Raw genomic sequence first — 18,374 nt, 5'->3', positions numbered from 1 at the left:
AGTGGGGGAAGGATGAGATTTAGTGGCCAGAGATGCATGCCCCAAAGAGGAGCCTGGTGTCTAATTGCAAAGCTTCTCTGCCCTGTGCCCGATTGCTTGGAATGGGCGGGTCGTCGATGCTTTTCTCTGAAGGGTGTGGCGTGTTAGTGACATAGCCTACGTCCCGCTGAATGTCTGTCAGCTTCAGAGCGTGGGTCATCTCCCGATAGCCAGAGCATCTCAAGGGCACCTCCCCGGCAGCTGCAACCCCTCCCATTCACCAGTGGGCCTGCGTAGCCAGCTGGTCCTCTTCTCCCCCAGACACACCAGCCAACCACCTCGCTGGCCTGGCCATGCCTCTCTTGCCAGTCCATCAGGCCGGCTCCAACAAGGGCATGGGGCTTGCTTGGGGAACAAGAATTGGGAGGCAGGTCCAGGTGTGGGGGCCGTAGGACTTAGTGTGGAAAGAGGAAGGACAGCAATAGAATAGGAAGGAACATACAGGGAGCAGGACCATGAGAGGAGAGATACGGGCATGGGCAGGGCCGCAAGGGTGTGGATGAGGAGCCAGAGCAGGACATTACTAGTGTAAATGGTGGAGTCTCTGTAACTTGAAGTCTTTAAATCAAGATTTGAGGACATCAGTAACTCAACCAGAGGTTCGGGATCTATTGCAGCATTGGGTGGGTGATGTGCTGTAGCCTGCAATGTGCAGCAGGTCAGACTACATGATCATGATGCTCCCTTCTGGCCTTTGAAGTCTCTGAGCAGGAATCCAGTGAGCTAAAGGGAGGCCGATGGGGTCAGTGCAGCAGGGAGGAAGGTGACCCTAGCCGCAGTGTTGGTAGGGGTGGTACAGAGTTGAGCTGTGGCCCAGGCACACAAGGAGGGGGAGTGAGTGACTCTCGGGTTTCTCTCCCTGTAGATTTACCTGTCCTGGAAGAGTGGCCCCGGCGAGGTGAAGCACTGGAAGGATATGATCGCCCATCCCCGGCAGGCCGTGGCACAATGGCACCAGCTGAAGGCCTGAGCGGCAGCGGCTGAGAATTCTGTCTGGCTTTCACCGCTCCGAGTCGACGTTTCTTGGCCATGCTCTCACTACTTTATGCACAACAGAGGCACCTGGGGATCCCCCTAGGGGACGAGCTCGGAGCTGACAAGGAGCTGAGGGTCTGAAGTTGGCGACGTTTCCAAACTCTGGGAAGCAGCGTTGGCCGCCCGCTGTGTCCATGGGGCGCCCGGCACCAACAGGAGCACCTTTAGTGCCCAACTTCCTGCTTTAACCTTTCCTCCTGTTACACCGAGAGAGAGACGCCAGCCTGCTAGGTGGGAAGGAGCCTCGGCACTGGTTTGTTTTGCCCTGGAGGGCAGGGAAGTGGTGTTGGCGCGACTGGCTCCATGAGGTGGTGAGAGGAGGAGACGCCTCCGCCACACGAGACTTCCTTCGAGTTCTTCCAGCCCAAGGCCTGTTGGGAGTGCTCCCCCGAGGAAGCCAGCATCTCCTAGGGGGCGCGTGGGCCTAGGAGAGGGGCCGGCAAGGGGGACGTGCCCTCGGTCTCCTTGAGGTCATTTATTTTTAATTCAATAAAACTTGTAAGAGTAATAAGAATAATATAAGTAATAGCGGCTAGAATCCTGTCCCAGCCAGGACTGGGGGAAGCCGCGCCACTCCAACAGTCTCCTGTGCGTTTGCTGTGTGTGTGTATAAGCGTGTTGTAAGTGTCACATGTTTGCGTGCGGGCTGCTCATGTCTCGCTCGCTCTCTCTCTCTCTGCCCTGCCTGGGAGCAACCCCTGATCCCACAGGACAGTGGTGGTTCCAGTGCGGGATGTGGTTTTTTTTAATTGGCTGGTGCATGGGGTTTGAAGGAACTGATGCCACATGGGGAGTGGGGCCAGTCTCTACTGCCAGTCCATGCTGGATAGGGAGGGAGGCGGAAGGAGCTGCCCACCAGGCAGGGTCTCCCCTCATGACCTTTCTGTGGTATATGGGATTGGAAGCCATAACAGATGGATCGGTAGCCAAACTGGGCTCGGCTTTAGGGCTAATGAGAGCTTGACTGTAGTCACCTCCCTCTGGCTGGTGATTGCCTCGTCCTGCTTGAACTGAGAGAATGTCCCAAACCAGCTCCCAAACACTGCCACGCTCTCAGGCATATGGACCCCGAAACAGCCCACCCTCCAGCACCCATCCCCCAACCTCACCCGAGACACCCCACACCCTCACCATACACAGCCCACCCCTCCAGCACCCATCCTCCAATCTCACCCAAGACACCCCACACCCTCACCATACACAGCCCACCCCTCCAGCACTCATCCCCCAACCTCACCCGAGACACCCCACACCCTCACCATACACAGCCCACCCCTCCAGCACCCATCCCCCAATCTCACCCAAGACACCCCACACCCTCACCATACACAGCCCACCTCTCCAGCACCCATCCCCCAACCTGACCTAAGCCTCAGAGGTGCTGTCTGTGAAGGTCTCCCACTTGCTATCTGTCTCCTCCTAGCTGTGGGGCTGGATATGGCCCCCCCTTCTCCTCAATCCAGTAGTGATGCGGCCCCATGATGGGATCTCCTGGGTGGTCCGAGGTAGCAGGCGGCTATTTCATGGTGGCCCATTTGAGCCCAAGCTGGGTGCCTCACTGGGCCATGTCGGCTGCAGTGGCTGACTGGGTCCCAGGGGTGCTCTTTTCCCCACCCCCGCAGTTCTGGGCATTGCTGCTCATTTCCTGGCAGCGCGACACTGGGGCAAAGGGTCTGCACCTCGCCCACGAATGGGCACAAAATAACTAATGTCGCCCAGAAGCCCTTGAGAAGCCTGCTAGGTGGCCAAAAAAGCCAGAGCCCTGGGCGCTGGGGCATGGGAATGCTGCGGACACATCCCACCCATGCCTGCCACCCACCATTCCCCGCAAGCAGGAGGCCAGACTGGCATAGCTGTGAGCGCACCAGTGCTGCTGCTACACCACTGCCTACACCGTCCCCTGAGGGGAGCGGCTGGCATTGGCCTAGCCAGGAGCACCCCATGGCCAGCACTCCCCCTATGGCCCTGCCTGCTGCCCAGCACGTGACTCAGCTCCAGGGCTCTGACCTGCCCCAGTCCCTCCCCTGCCCCTTTAAAGGGACTGATCCTCTCCATTCCCGTCGGGCCTGAGCCTGGGGGGGCGGTCATGCTGAATTAAGCATCTGCTTCACTCAGCCAGCAAGGGACCCTGCTAGAGAACTAGCTGGAAATTGCCCATCTGGTCTGCAAGCCAGGGCTGGTGCTGTGCCAAGGGACTAAGAGCCGCTGAACAGGCACTTACACTCAGGCAAGGGCAAGAAGCCCTCATTTAATTCCCGCAGCCCTTTTAATCGGCACTGGCACAGGGAGGGGAGCCCAAGCCATGGGCCTGGAGAGAGCAAACCATAGGCCCTGCACAGCTGCAAAGCCCCCACCAGGGGGCACTGTAAGGCCATAGGCAGAGCAGTGCTGGGTCTCTGGCTCCGGCTGAGCACCCTTGGAGTTACTGCCCAGGGGGCTGGCCAGGGAGCCCCGCAGAGACTAGGCGCTTCCAGAGTTGCGCCTCCCCAATCAGCGCATGGGACTGGTCCCTGATTTCCCCGCTGGCAGAAACACAGCGCTCAGGCCCTGAACTAGACTCAAGGCAGGAGACTGGTACGTGCCAGCCAGCTCTCTCATATCCCTGGGCCAGTACATCTGCCCCCTTGCTATGCATGGCCCTCTGGGACCCTCTTTCCATGGCACCATGGCTGCTCCCCTGCTGAGGCCTGGGCTCCTTACCATTGTTCTGCAGCCCCACGTCGCTGCCTCCTCCCACCCAGCCATTCCTCTCACTGGGGCCTCATACAATGGTTCACCATCTCCACACAGCCCCCTGCCCCCCCAAAAAAGTATCCCCCCCCAAGCTCCTGTCATCAGTTCACTATTCCCAGCCCCCCTCTGTCTCCCCCCACACACACCTTGCTCTGCTCACCAAGGGTGTGGCGAGTGCTGAGGCAGCTGGGTGGTGGAATGGGTGCTGAGGCCATTGGGTGGGAGGGTGGCTGCTGGGTAGGGCGAGTGGGGTAGATGCAAGGGTGGTGTGGATGATAGATGGGAGGGTGGAGGTCCTTGGGGTGGGTGCCAAGACTGCTAGATGGGGGTTAGGGGTTAAGGGGTGCAGACCTGATAGAGGGAGAGGGTGTCAGGGATGGGTACTGGGACTGATAGGTGCCTGGGGATGCTGGAGGGGCAGCTGGGTGGATGATTGAGTTAGGTACTGAGACTACTGGGTAGGCTGGTGCCTGGGGTGGCTACTGAGTGGGTGAATGGCGTGATAGGGTGGATGCTGGGGTGTCTCGGTGCTAAGTGGATGTTTAGGTATCAGGGCGGGTACTAGGGCACCTAGGTGGGGGGAATGTGAGGGGGGGGGGGTCCAGGGGTGCAACCAGGTATCAGGGGCGCTCCCCTAGACCAAGGGAGCTCTGCATTTAGTGATGTCCAGGCTGCCTTGCTGCACTCTTGCCCGGCTGGGTGGTGGAGTCACTTGGCACGTTGCCCTGGGTGACAACAGCATCTGTTCAGTTTCCCTTGTGATGTTCTAGAACCCTCAGCGCTGGGGTGGGGAGTAGGGAACACCGTGTCCATTGTTGGGTGAGATCATTAACGCCTACCTACCCGGCCAGCTGCATCTCATTAGCGGTCCTCACTTGGTCTGTGCACACGCTGTCCTCGCTTGACATTGTCCGTCTCACTGGTCTTGCTCTAATCTACCCTTTTTTAGATGAGATCACTGAAGAGATTGTGAGAGGATACCTTCGGTGTCATGGAGAGTCCACGGGTTGCCTTGATTCCTTTCAGTTTGTGGCATGGATGCTGCACTAGCCTTGCTGCCTGATGAGCTCCTAGTGATGGACAAAGGTCAGGTATTACCATGTTCCTTGTAGATCTGCCAGCAGCCTTTGGAGCTGAGGACCTTGAGGGCTGGTTGACACTATTGAAGAGCATAGCTAGGGCTGATGAGATGGCTCTTGCATCGGTCTGCTCGAGGCAGGTGGTGTTGGGCAATTGCTTTACTGACTCAAGGGCATGTTCACGTGTGGCACGTTGCAGTTCCATTAGGTCCTATTCAGTTTGTGTGTGAGGCCACCAGGGGCAGAGGAGACTGAGACATTACAGGCCACAGCAGTGTCATCGTTATGTCAGTGGCAGGTGGCACAATGATGCTGGTAGGTTGGGTCCTAGCTAGAGTGTATGGCAGGGGGTTATTGAAAAGTTGTTCCCATCCTTTATCAGTGCCGGTCCAATTTGGAGGTACTGTCAGAACTCCAGCCTCCCCCACAATCTCAGGCATCACTGGCAGCTTTTATTCTTCTGCCTCTAGTCAGACAATTGTGACCATCTCATTTGGACCTTGAGTGTTATTCAAGCATTGATGGCCACCAGACTGGATTGCTGCAGTGCACTCTACATTGGCAGTCCCTTGGAGATCATTTGGGTTGTAGCTCTGGTGCAAAACCTGGTAATGAGCTGTGTCAGGCACAGTGAAAATGTTACACCTGTTCTTCCAGAGGCTACAGTAGATTCCTATGAGCTTCCAGGTGTGATTCAAGGTGTCACTACTAACCTATAAATCCCAGTGTGGTTTAGGTCCTCGCTACCTGTGTGACCACCTCCTAGGGTGCCACTTTGATAATTGATGTCACTCTCAGTCTTAGGTCATTCATGATCTTAAGTGTTTTAAAATGTTATTGGGGCAGTCTTGGGGCAGGTTCTCAAAGCACTCATTCACTTCTGCTTCCATCCAGGCAAGACAGCCCAAGGCTCTTAACCCTGTGGGCATGATGTAAGGACCACCTACTCTCTCAGGCCTTCCGAGTGAGGTGACTGATAGGCTCTGTACAGTAGTTAGCCTATTTTTTAGGGCATAAGAGTCTTTTTATTTGGTTTACATAGTCATTGTGTTATGGTGTTTTTTCTACATGATGTGCAGGTGCCTAGAGACATTTGTGATAGGCACATTTTTATAAAATTAACAATAAACCATGACGGGAGGATGGAGGAAGGCCTACGGGTGATGGGGGAAGGGTTAGGATCTCCTAGGAAGGGTTGGGTGGACTTTCGGTTCTTTCTTGTTCCCCCATTTTGTGGCATCACTTCTTCTCAGCTGAGCCAGTTCTTCAATGACGAGGAAGTGCTGTTAGATTTATTTATTGGTCTGTGGGGGCAGGGACCGTGGGGAAGAAACGACCACTTAAAAACGCAGAGAGAGCGAGAGAGACGACGAGACGGCATTTAGCGATCTGCACTCATTAGGTGAAATAGTTACCAATTTACTACAGAAATAAAAACCAAACTCGTATTGATGTGGGAGGGGCGACAGCGTCTTTTTATTTTTGTGCCCCACCCATGCAGCTCTCAGCCAATCAGATGCAAGGAAACATTCCAGAGGGATACTTTTTGCAAAGGGGGACTTTCGTGCCAAAGCAAACTTGAAAATACGCAGCTTCCCGTGTCAGTATTTGAGCTGAGCTGTGTTGACGGGAACGGTTTGCCTGCAGCCCTTTCTCTGCCTCTTCCTGAGCCTCCAGGAAAGTCAGAGCTAGTGCTAGTCCAACTATGGTATGAATTATCGTAATCCAGAGCCCCATTCCTTCTAATATACACTATTGGTTATTCAGCCATAGCTCGGGTGATAGCAGTGGTTCACAACTGAATCAACTCCTCACTGTTAGTGTGTGTAACTGGTCACGTAAATCACATGCTGGTGTTTCTGCTCCACTGATTGCATGATGGAACCATTCATAACAGGAGAAAAAAAAATTAACCAACTTTCTGGTATGAACTTTTGCACCAACCTGTGCTAAAATTGGGACTAGGATCCTGTATCGCTGGCCACTGACCAAACACTCCCAAATTACAAGTGTGACAACCCACAGGCAGCAGCGTGAACAGAATTGGGCTTATTTGGGCACAAAAATATTCAGGACTCAAGGGGCAAGGGGCGTTTTACTAGTCCACCCACTCCTGTCAGAACATTGCCTCTGTGACATCACAGGCTGTAGCCATGGTTACAACTGCGATGTCTCAACTTTGGCATTGTGGCTCTTGCTGGACAGTGGAAGAAACAGAAGGGCGAAGTGTACAACCCCAACCGATTTCCCTTGGGAAAGAGGAAACTTGTCACTTGTGGAGATGTTAAGGTGAGGTCAGCCCTGGGGTCCTTTGTGTCTGTGAAGTGGAGCTGTCCTCTGAACTCCTGCTCCCTGGCGGCCTTCCACACCCCCTCCAAGCTGGGATTTGGCTCCACAGCTCCCAAAATTCTCAGTGAATCTGATTCAGTTTTGACCATCCCTATGTGGCCTCAGGCAAACTGCTGCACCTAAACAGGACTCTGTTTCTTCTTTGGTACAACGGGGATATTCCTACTTCCAGCCCAGGCTGAATTCATGAAGTGCTGGGAGATCCGGGCTAGCAAAGGGGCAGGAGTAGCTAACATCCCAGAAGTCCAGGTGCCCATTCCTGCATTAGCAGCCATGTGACAAATGTACACAGCTAATGTCATGTGGAGATGTAAAGCCACAAAAGGAATGTATTTATGCATCAAACTAAAGTTTTGCCTGCAATGAAAGTCCCTCTTTAAAGTGCTGGACAATCTTGACAGAAATAATCATTTTAAGAATATTTGTATTTTTTTCATATTCTCTCTCTTTTTTTTTGTAATAAAAGAGACTTTATAAACCTCGCAGAGGAGGGGAAGATGAGCTGAACGGGTTTTGTGCCGCTGGCTAACAGTAATGGCACTGACTGGCTGATAATAAGCAGGGCGGTGGCATGGAGGGGCAATATTTGCCATTCAACTAATTGGGAGCCAGCATGTCTAATGATTAGTGCAGAGGGGACATGAAGCCAGGACTCCTGGGCTCTATCCCTGACTTTGCCATTGACTCACTGTGTGACTTTGGCCGAGTCACTGAACCTCGCCGTGCCTCAGTTTCCACACTTGTCAAATGGGGCTAATAATACTTCCCTACCTTTCTGGGGGGTAGGTTGTGAAGCTTAATCAACAAGAACCAGCTTCGGATCCCCATAGTCGCATGGCGTCGTTGCCCAATGTCACAAGAAGCCCCATTGACTTCAGTGGCATTTTTTGTGGAGCAATTTGCTTACTTAACACGAGTAAGAGGAGACAAATCCAGCCTCTGAGTAAAGCACTTTGAGATCCTTCGATGAAAGGTGCTAGAGACATGCAAAGTACTATTTTCGTTATTGACCAAACGGCCTCTCTGCCCATGTTCCCACTAGGTTAGCAGCCGGGGCTAACCCGCTTCCCTTCCCCAGAAGTGGTTTCTTTTGTATGGCTGGATTTGCAGGAGTTGCGTGTTCCTTTTTAACTCTAGAGCTCTTTGCTGTATCTTGTTCGGGTAGCTCTTCTTCATGTGCTGATAACCATCGAACTGGTGTGTAAAATACAGGAAAACGAAAATACATAATGACTAAACTGTAGACTTCTTTGCTAGCAGCAACGGCAGCAGCTGGGCTAGACACCGCTGCTGCCTCATTTCTATTGTGTTTGGATTGAAGAGATGTTAAACTCATGGCGTTGCCGTAATTTTATAATAGAAACAGAGAAAACACCAAAAAAAATGATAAAGGGAGACAAATAACCCAACTACTAACTACTAAGCCAGCGTGATTTCATCATCTCGGATATTTACGAGGTAGGAGCGTTTTCTTTGAAGAACCATATTTTTGAAGACCTGGCCCCTCGTTTTGTGGAGGCGGCCTCTCTTCTGAATAATAAAGGATAGCAAATAACTCGGGTTTCAGTATTCTCTCTGGTCACTTGCAGTAGGGCACCGAGGATGCAGGAGGGGAGGGAAGGGGAGGGCGTGATTCATGCACAGCCCCACCAGAGGACACAAGGTGGGAGAATGGGATGAAAGGGGTGTTCCCACTACAGGGAGATCCAGGGCTCAGCGGATCCTCGCCCTGCCCTCACCCTCTTGAGGCATTTTCATCTTCTCTGTGGTTTCAGCTTCCCAAACAGCCTGCCAAGACACGGCCTGGATGTGGCCAAGGGGTAGGGTGGGTTGGGCTGTAAGGAGACTCAGAATGCTGTGCAAAATGCACTTCCTGCCCCCAGCGGGCGTGGGCTAAGGAAACTGGCCTGTTACAGGGCTACAAAGCCTAGCCAGACATTGATGGTCTCCAAAGGCTGGGGAACGTCTAGCTGAAGTGGGTGACCCCGGCCTCCTGACCCATGTTTATAACACGGATTGCTCCCATTTTCACTGGAACCCCGAGAGCCAGCCCCTAGTGCTGGCCTGGCTGGCTCCCCTTTTCTCTTACCATTCTGCCTGGCCTCCTGAACAGCAGTGCTCTGCCAGTCACCCTGCCACTGGGAGCATGGCCTCTGCTCTCTGCCTGCATGCCCGCTCCCCCTCGGGCCTCCGCTCCCTGCCTGCCACACACCCGCTTGCCAACAGGCCTCTAGGTCCCTCAACCCTGGCAGAAGGCGACTTTGTCAGACCTCCCAACCCCTTCGGAGCCATGGCAAGAAGTATTTGGGGCCATGGAGCCAGAGGGAGAGCATTGGAGGACCCTGTGGAGAGGAACAGGAGGCTTTTGAAGCACAGGAAAGGGGATTGGGGTGTTGGGACTGAGCAACTGGGGGAGGGGATGGATCGTACAGGTCTGTCAAGGGCCCAGTGTGCTCTTGGCGCTATAGCCAGCAGCACTGGCTTGGCAAAGAAATGAAAGCGAGGAGCCAAGTGCAGCGCAAAAGGCTCCAAGAAATCCCAGCAGCAGCAGGAGACGAGCAAACCCACAGCAGGACTCTGAGCAGGATGGAATACGGGGTAGTGAAGGGGCTGAGAGAGCACAGGCAGAAGACGCCAAAGGAGAAACAGGTTTCCCCCCCACCCCACCCCACCCCCTGGGTCCTTTACTGTACTGAGTCCTTTGTTTAGACTGAAAGAGGACATGGGGCTGACTGGGATGATAAAGGCAAGTGCGCCCCCGCCCCCGCCCTCCCTTTGGCAACTGCCCTAGGTTTTCACTTTAATAATTTGGGGCATCTACCCCGATGCTCTGCAAAGCCATTCCTTGACCCGCTCAGCAAAGGGTTTGCCTGCTACAAAGATAAACACCTGGCACTACAGGCCCACAATGCACTGCGCTGCCCGCCTCCTGCCCCTGACTGTGACAGAAAGGGCTCCTCTGGTCCACCCAGCAATTATCAATTGTGTTCACACTTAGGCACCTGCTCGACAACCTTCTGTCTGAGAGGAGCAGATGGAAATGGCAGCATGCTGCTAACTGTGCTTTCCTAGGGCACTTCAAACAGGCCCTTGTGTCAGCACTAACCAGTTCCATGGCAATCTACACCGCCAGGGATCTGACTGGCTTCCCGCACCTCCAATGGGCTGGAAATCTGGGAGCTGCCCAGAAAGGGAACAAAGATTCAGACACCCCGCAGAGCCGACATTTTCTGGGTCCCCCAGACCATAATTTGAAGGATAAAAGTGCTGCTACTGTAGGGCTGGTGAAAAAGACCTGGCGAGGATGTCACAGTACTAAAGGTGTATTATGGTTAATAGGAAAAATACGTGATGCCCAAAGCAAACCTAATTTTGTGATATTCCCTGAAGAGCAAGGAGTGACTCACAGAGGCACCTGACCAGCATGGAAGTGAATGAAAGCGGTTAAAGACAGCAGCTGCACAGACAGTGATGAAATGGTGCTACTAGAGAAAGCTGGGGCTTTCTCCAGACCTGCGGAAGTCACAAAAGCCCAGCTAAAAGCAATGGCTGCTGGAATGGAAGGTGATTAAAGCGCATTCAGGCAAGGAAGAGCCATGCAAAAACACTGGCAAGTCCCCATTGCTGAAGGAACTGAAGCAAGCCACAGAGTCTTCACCCTCCCCTCCCCCATGGGCACAGAAAATGTGCAGGACGGAAACCTGCTAATGCCGAAATTATGCCAAGTGTAATAAAAGCCGTTGCTTTGCACAGGTCTGCAGCTCTGAGCCACACAAATCCAGGCCCATCATTAGACTGCAGGTGACAGGAACCGTGTTTCTGACAGCAGGGAGTTTTGATTGATAGTCGGCACTAACAATGCCTCAGAAACAAATAAGTCACATTCAAGCCAAACACCTATTAATCTCCCGTTAGGAACAGATACTCAGACTGTGGGACAGACACTTAACACCCCTGCCCTGCACATTTCAAACCCTGGCATCCACATGTCAACAAACATGCGTCAGGCTGTGGAGGTGAACGGTTTATAGGTGATGGGCCCAGGATGAATCACTGGGGGACTTGTGGCTTTTATTGAGCCTTTGTGATGGATAAAGGGCTTTTTCTGCTTGTTTTTTGCACTAGAAATTCAGGCCTAAGCCTGGAAGCCTCCTCGGTGATTAGAAATCTAGTAACATGGTGGCCATCAGAGGAGCCCAGGGAGTGAAAGCTGAGCAAGCGCCTGAACCAAAGACCGTTGGTGTTGTTCCACTGACCTCAAATGGGCTTTGGCTCAGGCCCCAAGGAGGGACTTTGAGTTAGACTGTTTCAGATTCTTTTGGGTTGGTTTGATTTTTATGAACTCCAATGTCTAATTAACACTGTGGAGCAGGCGACCTTGTTAAAGCCCGAGCACCTTCTCCCCTTTAATTACGGCATAAAAATGAGGCACTCAGCATAAGTACACATCCTCCAAGATCCCCAACAAAACCAGAGTTGGCGTTCCTGGTATTTTATTTATCCACCGTGAAGAAGCAGAAAGGGCATCAGCCCAATTTCCTGTAACTCCTTTGCAGGTCCATTAAGCACAATGGTACAGAAGAACTAGAAAGTAGATTGAAAAATGCCACCCGTAAGCCTGCGGTAAACACTCAGCCACATCCAGTTATGGGCCTGGAAGCATGTTTGGAGCTGAGCACAGTTTCACAGGCAGCTGTTCAGCATGGGGAAGCACTGGGGAGTTGGTTACTGCTCCCTGATTTTCAGAGTGCATCCATGCCACTTTTCGCCTGGGACGGGCAGCTGTGACCTACACAAGCTGAGCATAACCACAGCGCAGCACACCCTGGCCACTGCCCCTCTAAACCCCATCACGCCCCCTACACTGGGGCTGAGTGGTGGTGCAGGGGTTCTGTTATGCGCTGCCAGAGGAATTCTCAGCTGATGAGATCTGGCTGCTTTTCAGTCCTTGAATGTATTATATTAAGATTCTTTGTAGCTCCAGCTGAGATTACAAAACCTGCTGTTCTCACAGAGCATGCTGACGTTTTCGAGAACTGAATATTCTTTCAGGTAAACATTTCTCTCATCTTGATCCAGCAGCCACCCCTGCCATCAGCACACCAAGAAAAATACCACTTGCAAACTGCAATTGCCTCCAGCAGGAATTAGACCACGCAATAAAAGCAGGGATTGTCAATAGCATGACAGGAGCTACAAACAGTCATTTACAAACTGTTATTTACCAGTTAGAGAAAAAGCCTCAAACAGGCAAACTCAGTCTGTCCAGACCCTCAGCAGCGTAGGAGAGTAACACAATGTCCACATTACACCAGACTTGGAAGACAATGGGCTAGATCCTCAGCTGGTGCCGATCAACATGTCTGTGCTGAGCATCTGGCATATTACACCTACACTAATTTGCTCGTGACTTTGGAGCACTGGATGGGAGGCCAGAGTATTAAGCAATTCAACTTTCTGAAGAGTCATCATGAGTCTATTTTTGACTGATTTTAACCAGAACAAATTCCTTTGTCCACCTTTTGGCATCAGTTCAGCATAAAAGAAATTCCAGTACCAGACTGATGAGACACATGAAAGACTCAACAGAGCTGCAGTCACTTGACATCATCCAAATATTTGGGGGACGCTCTAGAAATCACCTGCCAAAGGGGCACATCTTAGGCCAAGGAAAAGTGTGATCTGCATTCCAGATGTTGCATTGCTGCAGGTGGGATCAAACTACCATCACTACAATCAGGAACAAGGAATGACCCACAGGACTATTGTTCAGAGCTAGAGACAATACTTGGTCTGTTTAGCCTAACCTGCCCAGGTCTCTGAAAACAGAAGAAACTCAGGCTCAAAGGTATCAGAAAAGAAGTAGGTCCAGTGCTTATCTACTTTGATCCAAAAGAACAGCAGATGCTACAAGCAGATGCATTTAAGAATGAACTTATTCTGCTCTTCCAGAAGGGCCAGCCCTCTGTTACGCAACCAATTCATTCACCCCAACAGGGGAACATTATGCACAAACGGCAAAGGAGCTACAGGCAATGGTATTTGGCTACAAGCACTTTCATTGATATATGTATTGATCCCCATGTTAGAGTTAAATCCAGCCATGAATTATTTTGATCAATCCAGAAATAACCATTCACTGCAGGATTCTCCAATGGCAGATGTGACAGCCACGTTGTGTATCGTCCAAGGAGAGAGAGGCCTGTTGACAAGCTGTTAAAAAACAAAACAAAAATCCATCACTGATAACACCAGTGAAAGAATGAACATGCAGGACCACATGGGAAATTCTGAAGTGCCAGGAAGTGATCAGAAAGTGACAGAGGCAACTAAAGGGGAAGAACAAAGCAAAACTTTGGAATTAGCAGTAGGGGGTAGACTGCTAGATATTGAAAAAGGAATATCCCTGCTTCATTGCCAAAAAATGGAAACAGAGATGAAGTCTCATTTTTGAAGGGGAGAAGGGTAAGGGGATATATGATTGAGATCTATAAAATTATGACTGGTATAGAGAAAGTAGATAAGGAAGTGTTGTTTACTACTTCTCATAACACAAGAACTAGGGGTCACCAAATGAAATTAATAGGCAGCAGATTTAAAACAAATAACAGGAAGTATTTCTTCACACAACGCATAGTCAACCTGTGGAACTCCTTGCCAGAGGATGTTGTGAAGGCCAAGACCATAACAGGGTTCAAAAAAGACTACCAGTAGATAAATTCATGGAGGATAGGTCCATCAATGGTTATAAGCCAGGATGGGCAGGAATGGTGTACTTAGCCTCTGTTTGCCAGAAGCTGGGAATGAGTGACAGGGGATGGATCACTTGATGATTACCTTTTCTGTTCATTCCCTCTGGGGCACCTGGCATTGGCCACTGTCGGAAGACAGGATACTGGGCTAGATGGATCCTTGGTCTGACCCAGTATGGCCATTCTTATGTTCTTATATGTTCTTAAGATTTGGGGCAAATCCTCAGCTGGTGTAAACTGGCATAGCTTTACTGAAATCAATGACGCTATGCTGATTTGCACCAGCTGGGCATCTGGCCCATCAATGGCAGTGGATTACTGATTTTATGTGTATAAAACCAGCATAAGACCAGGAGGGAATTCTCCTAGCCGTGAAGTTCTGAGCAGTTATGTACCCGAAAAAGGATGTCTCAAGTCATGCACCCACTTCCCCCTCACTCAATGACTAGGTTGCCTCTCCTTGTTCCCTGGTCAGTTCCTTCCAAAGTAAGAGGCAAAAATAATCCCACCAGCCAATTAGCAAAACTATTAGGCAGAAACTCCAGAGCCCTCAGGTCTGCAGGGAGGAGAGGAGAGCAGTAATCCACTGGGAGGAGAACAAAAATTACAGACAAGTGATTTCCTGTTCTCCAAAGATACCATCTCATTTGATTCTGTTCTTGAATACTAAACCATACTGTACCGGATACTGCAATGGGAACTAATAATAGAGTAAAACAAGGGATATATGTGCCTTGAAAGGTAATAGATTTTTAATATGGAAGAATAAGATATCTCCTAAAAATGCAACTGCTGGACAATTTCAAGAGATATCCCGATTAAATAAAATCCAGGGGGCACGAGCATCATGGTGCACCCAACCTTGAAGGAAGTTTAAGCACTGATAAATCAAGCCTGGATTGTTGCCGAAAAGCCAAGCCTGAACAGTGATGCTTGGTAAATGAATGCAGAGTAAGCCAGGTGGCTGCACTGAAAACCTGAACAGAGACAGATTTGACAACAGTTGCCGAAACTGCTCTTCTGTGAATGGAGCCATTTAGCTACAGTTCTCTTGGGAACAGCAGAATCTATTGTACTGGTTTCAAAGCCAGCCTCTCCCTGGGTTAGCCCACCAATCAAAGCAGTGTTCTGGGGTCTGGCCGTTGTCGCATACTAGCTGCTACTTGGAGCCAGAGGTGAGAGTCGGGTGTAAAGTGAAGACCAATGAAAAAGAACCTCTCAAAGTGTGCAACTGTCTTGACTTTCAGAAGTACTACCTCTCCCTTCTACACCCTATATTCCCCTAGAAGGCAGCTATGCAGGGAAATGCCTATCGCCAGCATGCTAAGTCTTCTTTGGCAGACCGGGCGGAGGAGACCTCCTGGTCCAATGGCTGGAAAGGCACAGCTCCAGCATATTGTGGAATATGGAAGACTTGACCAGGCACAAAAGATGTCAATCTACCCACTACAGCTAATGAAGTTCCCAATCACTGAGACCTTTTGCACCCTAGGTCTTTGACTTCAGCAGCCAAGAGAGTGAGACTTCTCTCTTTAAAAGCCTCACACACAGGCATTCACGCATCATTAAGAGCCCACGGCCACAAGACAACGCACAAGAAGCTGTGGCCGTCAGTGTCAGGTACAACGGCCAGTCATGTACATAATATATATTTCAAGTACATAAAAGGTTATTACAATGAGGAGGAAGAAAAATTGTTCTCCTTAACCTCTGAGGATATGACAAGAAGCAATGGGCTTTAATTGCAGCAAGGGAGGTTTAGGTTGGACATTAGGAAAAACTTCTTAACTGTCAGAGTGGTTAAGCACTGGAATAAATTGCCTAGGGAGGTTGTGGAATCTCCATGGTTGGAGATTTTTAAGAGCAGGTTAGACAAACACCTGTCAGGGATGGTCTAGATAATACTGAGTCCTGCCATGAGTGCAGGGGACTAGAGCACCTCTCGAGGTCCCTTCCAGTCCTACGATTCTATATGCATACTGGCGTCAAGGGTAAACTCCAGAGGAGTGGGAGCTCAAAGGCACAAAGCCCAAGCGCATTAACAGGACAGTGTACTGCAAGGCTAATCTCAGTGCCAAAGAGCTGCAATGAGTTCAGAGAAGTGTCTCATTGCTGCACCCACAGAAGGATGCTCTGTAGAGGAGATAGGCCCAAGGCCCTGAGGGCACTAGTGACACAGGCAGCCAGTCAGTCTTTGCCTAGGCACTCTGGAAGGAGCAGTAGCACAGGAATCAAAGTTCTGATAGCACCACCACCAATGGTCATGGTCTTGAACACCCAGTTTAGAAAGAAAGATTACTCGAGGAACCAGTAAAAGATACATAGCTAAACTAGCACAACACTGCTGAAGCGTCACCAAAAGCCAGGACAAACACCGCCAAAGCTGGCAAGTCCCCAGGCAGCCCCTTCACCGAAGGCAGTCTGAAAAGAATTGGCCATGGAACACTGAGGAGCCGACCACACGCTGCAGGAGGGCACAGCAGGAGTTGCCCATACCTCAGCGCTTCAGAACTCAGGCAGTTCTGGCTTTGTCTCATGCTGGCAGCATGAGCCCAAGGGTAGCAATCCACTAAGATAGGTTATTTGGCCGGAACAGGTGTTCCATGTGCACTGAGAAGCTCTCCAACTGGGTTCATAGACTCAGAGACTTTTAAGTCCAGAAGGTACCATCACAATTATCTAAGCTGACCGCCTGCACATTGCAAGCCACAGATCCTCACCCACCCACTCCTGTAGTAGGCCCATAACCTCTGGCTAACGGGCATGCAGAAAGGCGAGCAAAGAAACTGTGACCTATTCCTTTGGTTTGGTACATGTCAGCAAGTTGACCAGCTTGTCCAATATGCTTTAAGATATATGAAAAATACAAGTGAGCCAATGATACCTCATGGAATGCCAACAAGACCATGGCAGACCATTGACAGTTGTTTGCTTCCTTGTGTGGAACAACAGACTCGATATGAATGTTGTGCATTATTACACTAACTTCTTGGAACTGGAAATCCTGAACACCACTGAAAGTACCACAAACTGAGGGCCACACTCACAAGACATGGAATCCCAGAAAAGGTTATCTTAGACAACGGCCTTTGTTATTCCTCAGAGGAATCTGCAAACTTTGCCAGTGCATTAGATTGTAAACAGCACAGTTAATCTGTGTTATCCACAAAGCAACAGTCTTGCTAAGGAACCAGTCCAAAGGACAGAACATATACTGGTCAAAGCCAAGGTTGATGGCAAAGGTTCCTCAACCTTTATCAGAATTCACTTATTGACTTTAAAGTGTGATTCTACTCTGAAAAGTGACACTATAGAAATGTCACCGTGATGTTCTACATCTGTCGCCTCTCAATGATTCCAGGTCAAATGTGCTTAGTATACAAGTAAAAAGAAGCCAGCCATTAAAACTCACCCTAGGCTCTGAAAACTAAATTTAATTCTTTCCTTCTTCTACATCATCACCAGCTAGAGAGTTTCTGCAGACCAACTTGGACCTTTCTTGACATCTCTGCAGCCCCCTATCTTCAGATTATGTCCTCAGCAAAACTGGTGAAACCTCTTCGCCTTTAATGGGGTTGCACATGTGTAAATGACTGGAACTAAGGCATGGCTAGGCTGCAATCAGGAGATGTGACTGTAGCATGTGAGGACAGACCTGAGTGAGCTTTGATCTAGCTCCAGTTACAAGAACAGTAAAGCTACAGCAACACAGGCATCTGCCTGGGCTAGGCCCACCTGCCCAGGACCCTGGGGACACACTCAAGCAGCTGCCCTCCATTCTGCCGCAGATTCACTGCTATCGTTACTCAAGCTAGCTTTGATCCAGCTCCATCAAAGCTAGCTTGGGTATGTCTATACATGCTGCAATCACACCCCTGACTGCAGTGCAGACAGACCCTGAGTACACAATTCTGCTGATGGTATCAGTGCAGAAGGAATAGAATCCAGTTGCGAGCCAGAACCTCAGCTGGGGTAAATTGGTGTAGTTCCATTGAAATCAATGGAACTAGGCCAACTGATACCTTCTGAGGATCAGGTCTTGCGTATGCTTGGCTTGTTTCAGTGTAAAGAGCAGAATGGTCATACGAAACCACTTGCCCAGGGCCGGCCGCAACCCATTAGGCAACCGCGCTAACATTTGAGGGTCGGCAACCGCGGCGGCCGGATCTACGGCCGCCCCAGTCATCAGCGGTATTTCGGGGGCGGGACCTTCCGCCACCTAGGGCGGCAAAAAAGCTGTCAGCGCTCCTGCACTTGCCAGAGTCAATGCGACTGATTCGTATTTCTCTTCCAGCAGACATTGTACATCTGAGAAGGGTTCTCTGAAGGGAGAGGTAACAAAATGTGCTAATCCCTTTTGCAGTGAACCTGCTAGTTGTGTTTACCC

At 50.6% G+C, this 18,374-nt stretch overlaps 1 protein-coding gene across 4 annotated transcripts in view; it reads left to right on the top strand.

Annotated features, from left to right (window-relative positions):
* Positions 1–8,790, top strand: part of SYT7 (synaptotagmin 7) — a 177,049-nt gene extending 168,259 nt beyond the window's left edge. For all 4 annotated transcript variants that reach the window (XM_054026587.1, XM_054026586.1, XM_054026585.1 and 1 more), the window contains one exon: positions 905–8,790. In XM_054026587.1, the coding sequence (XP_053882562.1) occupies positions 905–1,009 (105 nt within the window). In that variant the 3' untranslated portion in view covers positions 1,010–8,790. The remainder of the gene's footprint in view (positions 1–904) is intronic.
* Positions 8,791–18,374: the final 9,584 nt, after the last annotated feature.

Source organism: Malaclemys terrapin, chromosome 4, assembly GCF_027887155.1.
Source record: "Malaclemys terrapin pileata isolate rMalTer1 chromosome 4, rMalTer1.hap1, whole genome shotgun sequence".
NCBI lineage: Eukaryota > Metazoa > Chordata > Testudines > Emydidae > Malaclemys > Malaclemys terrapin.
Note: the sequence above shows the minus strand (reverse complement) of the source record. Positions and strands in the feature narration are given on the sequence as shown.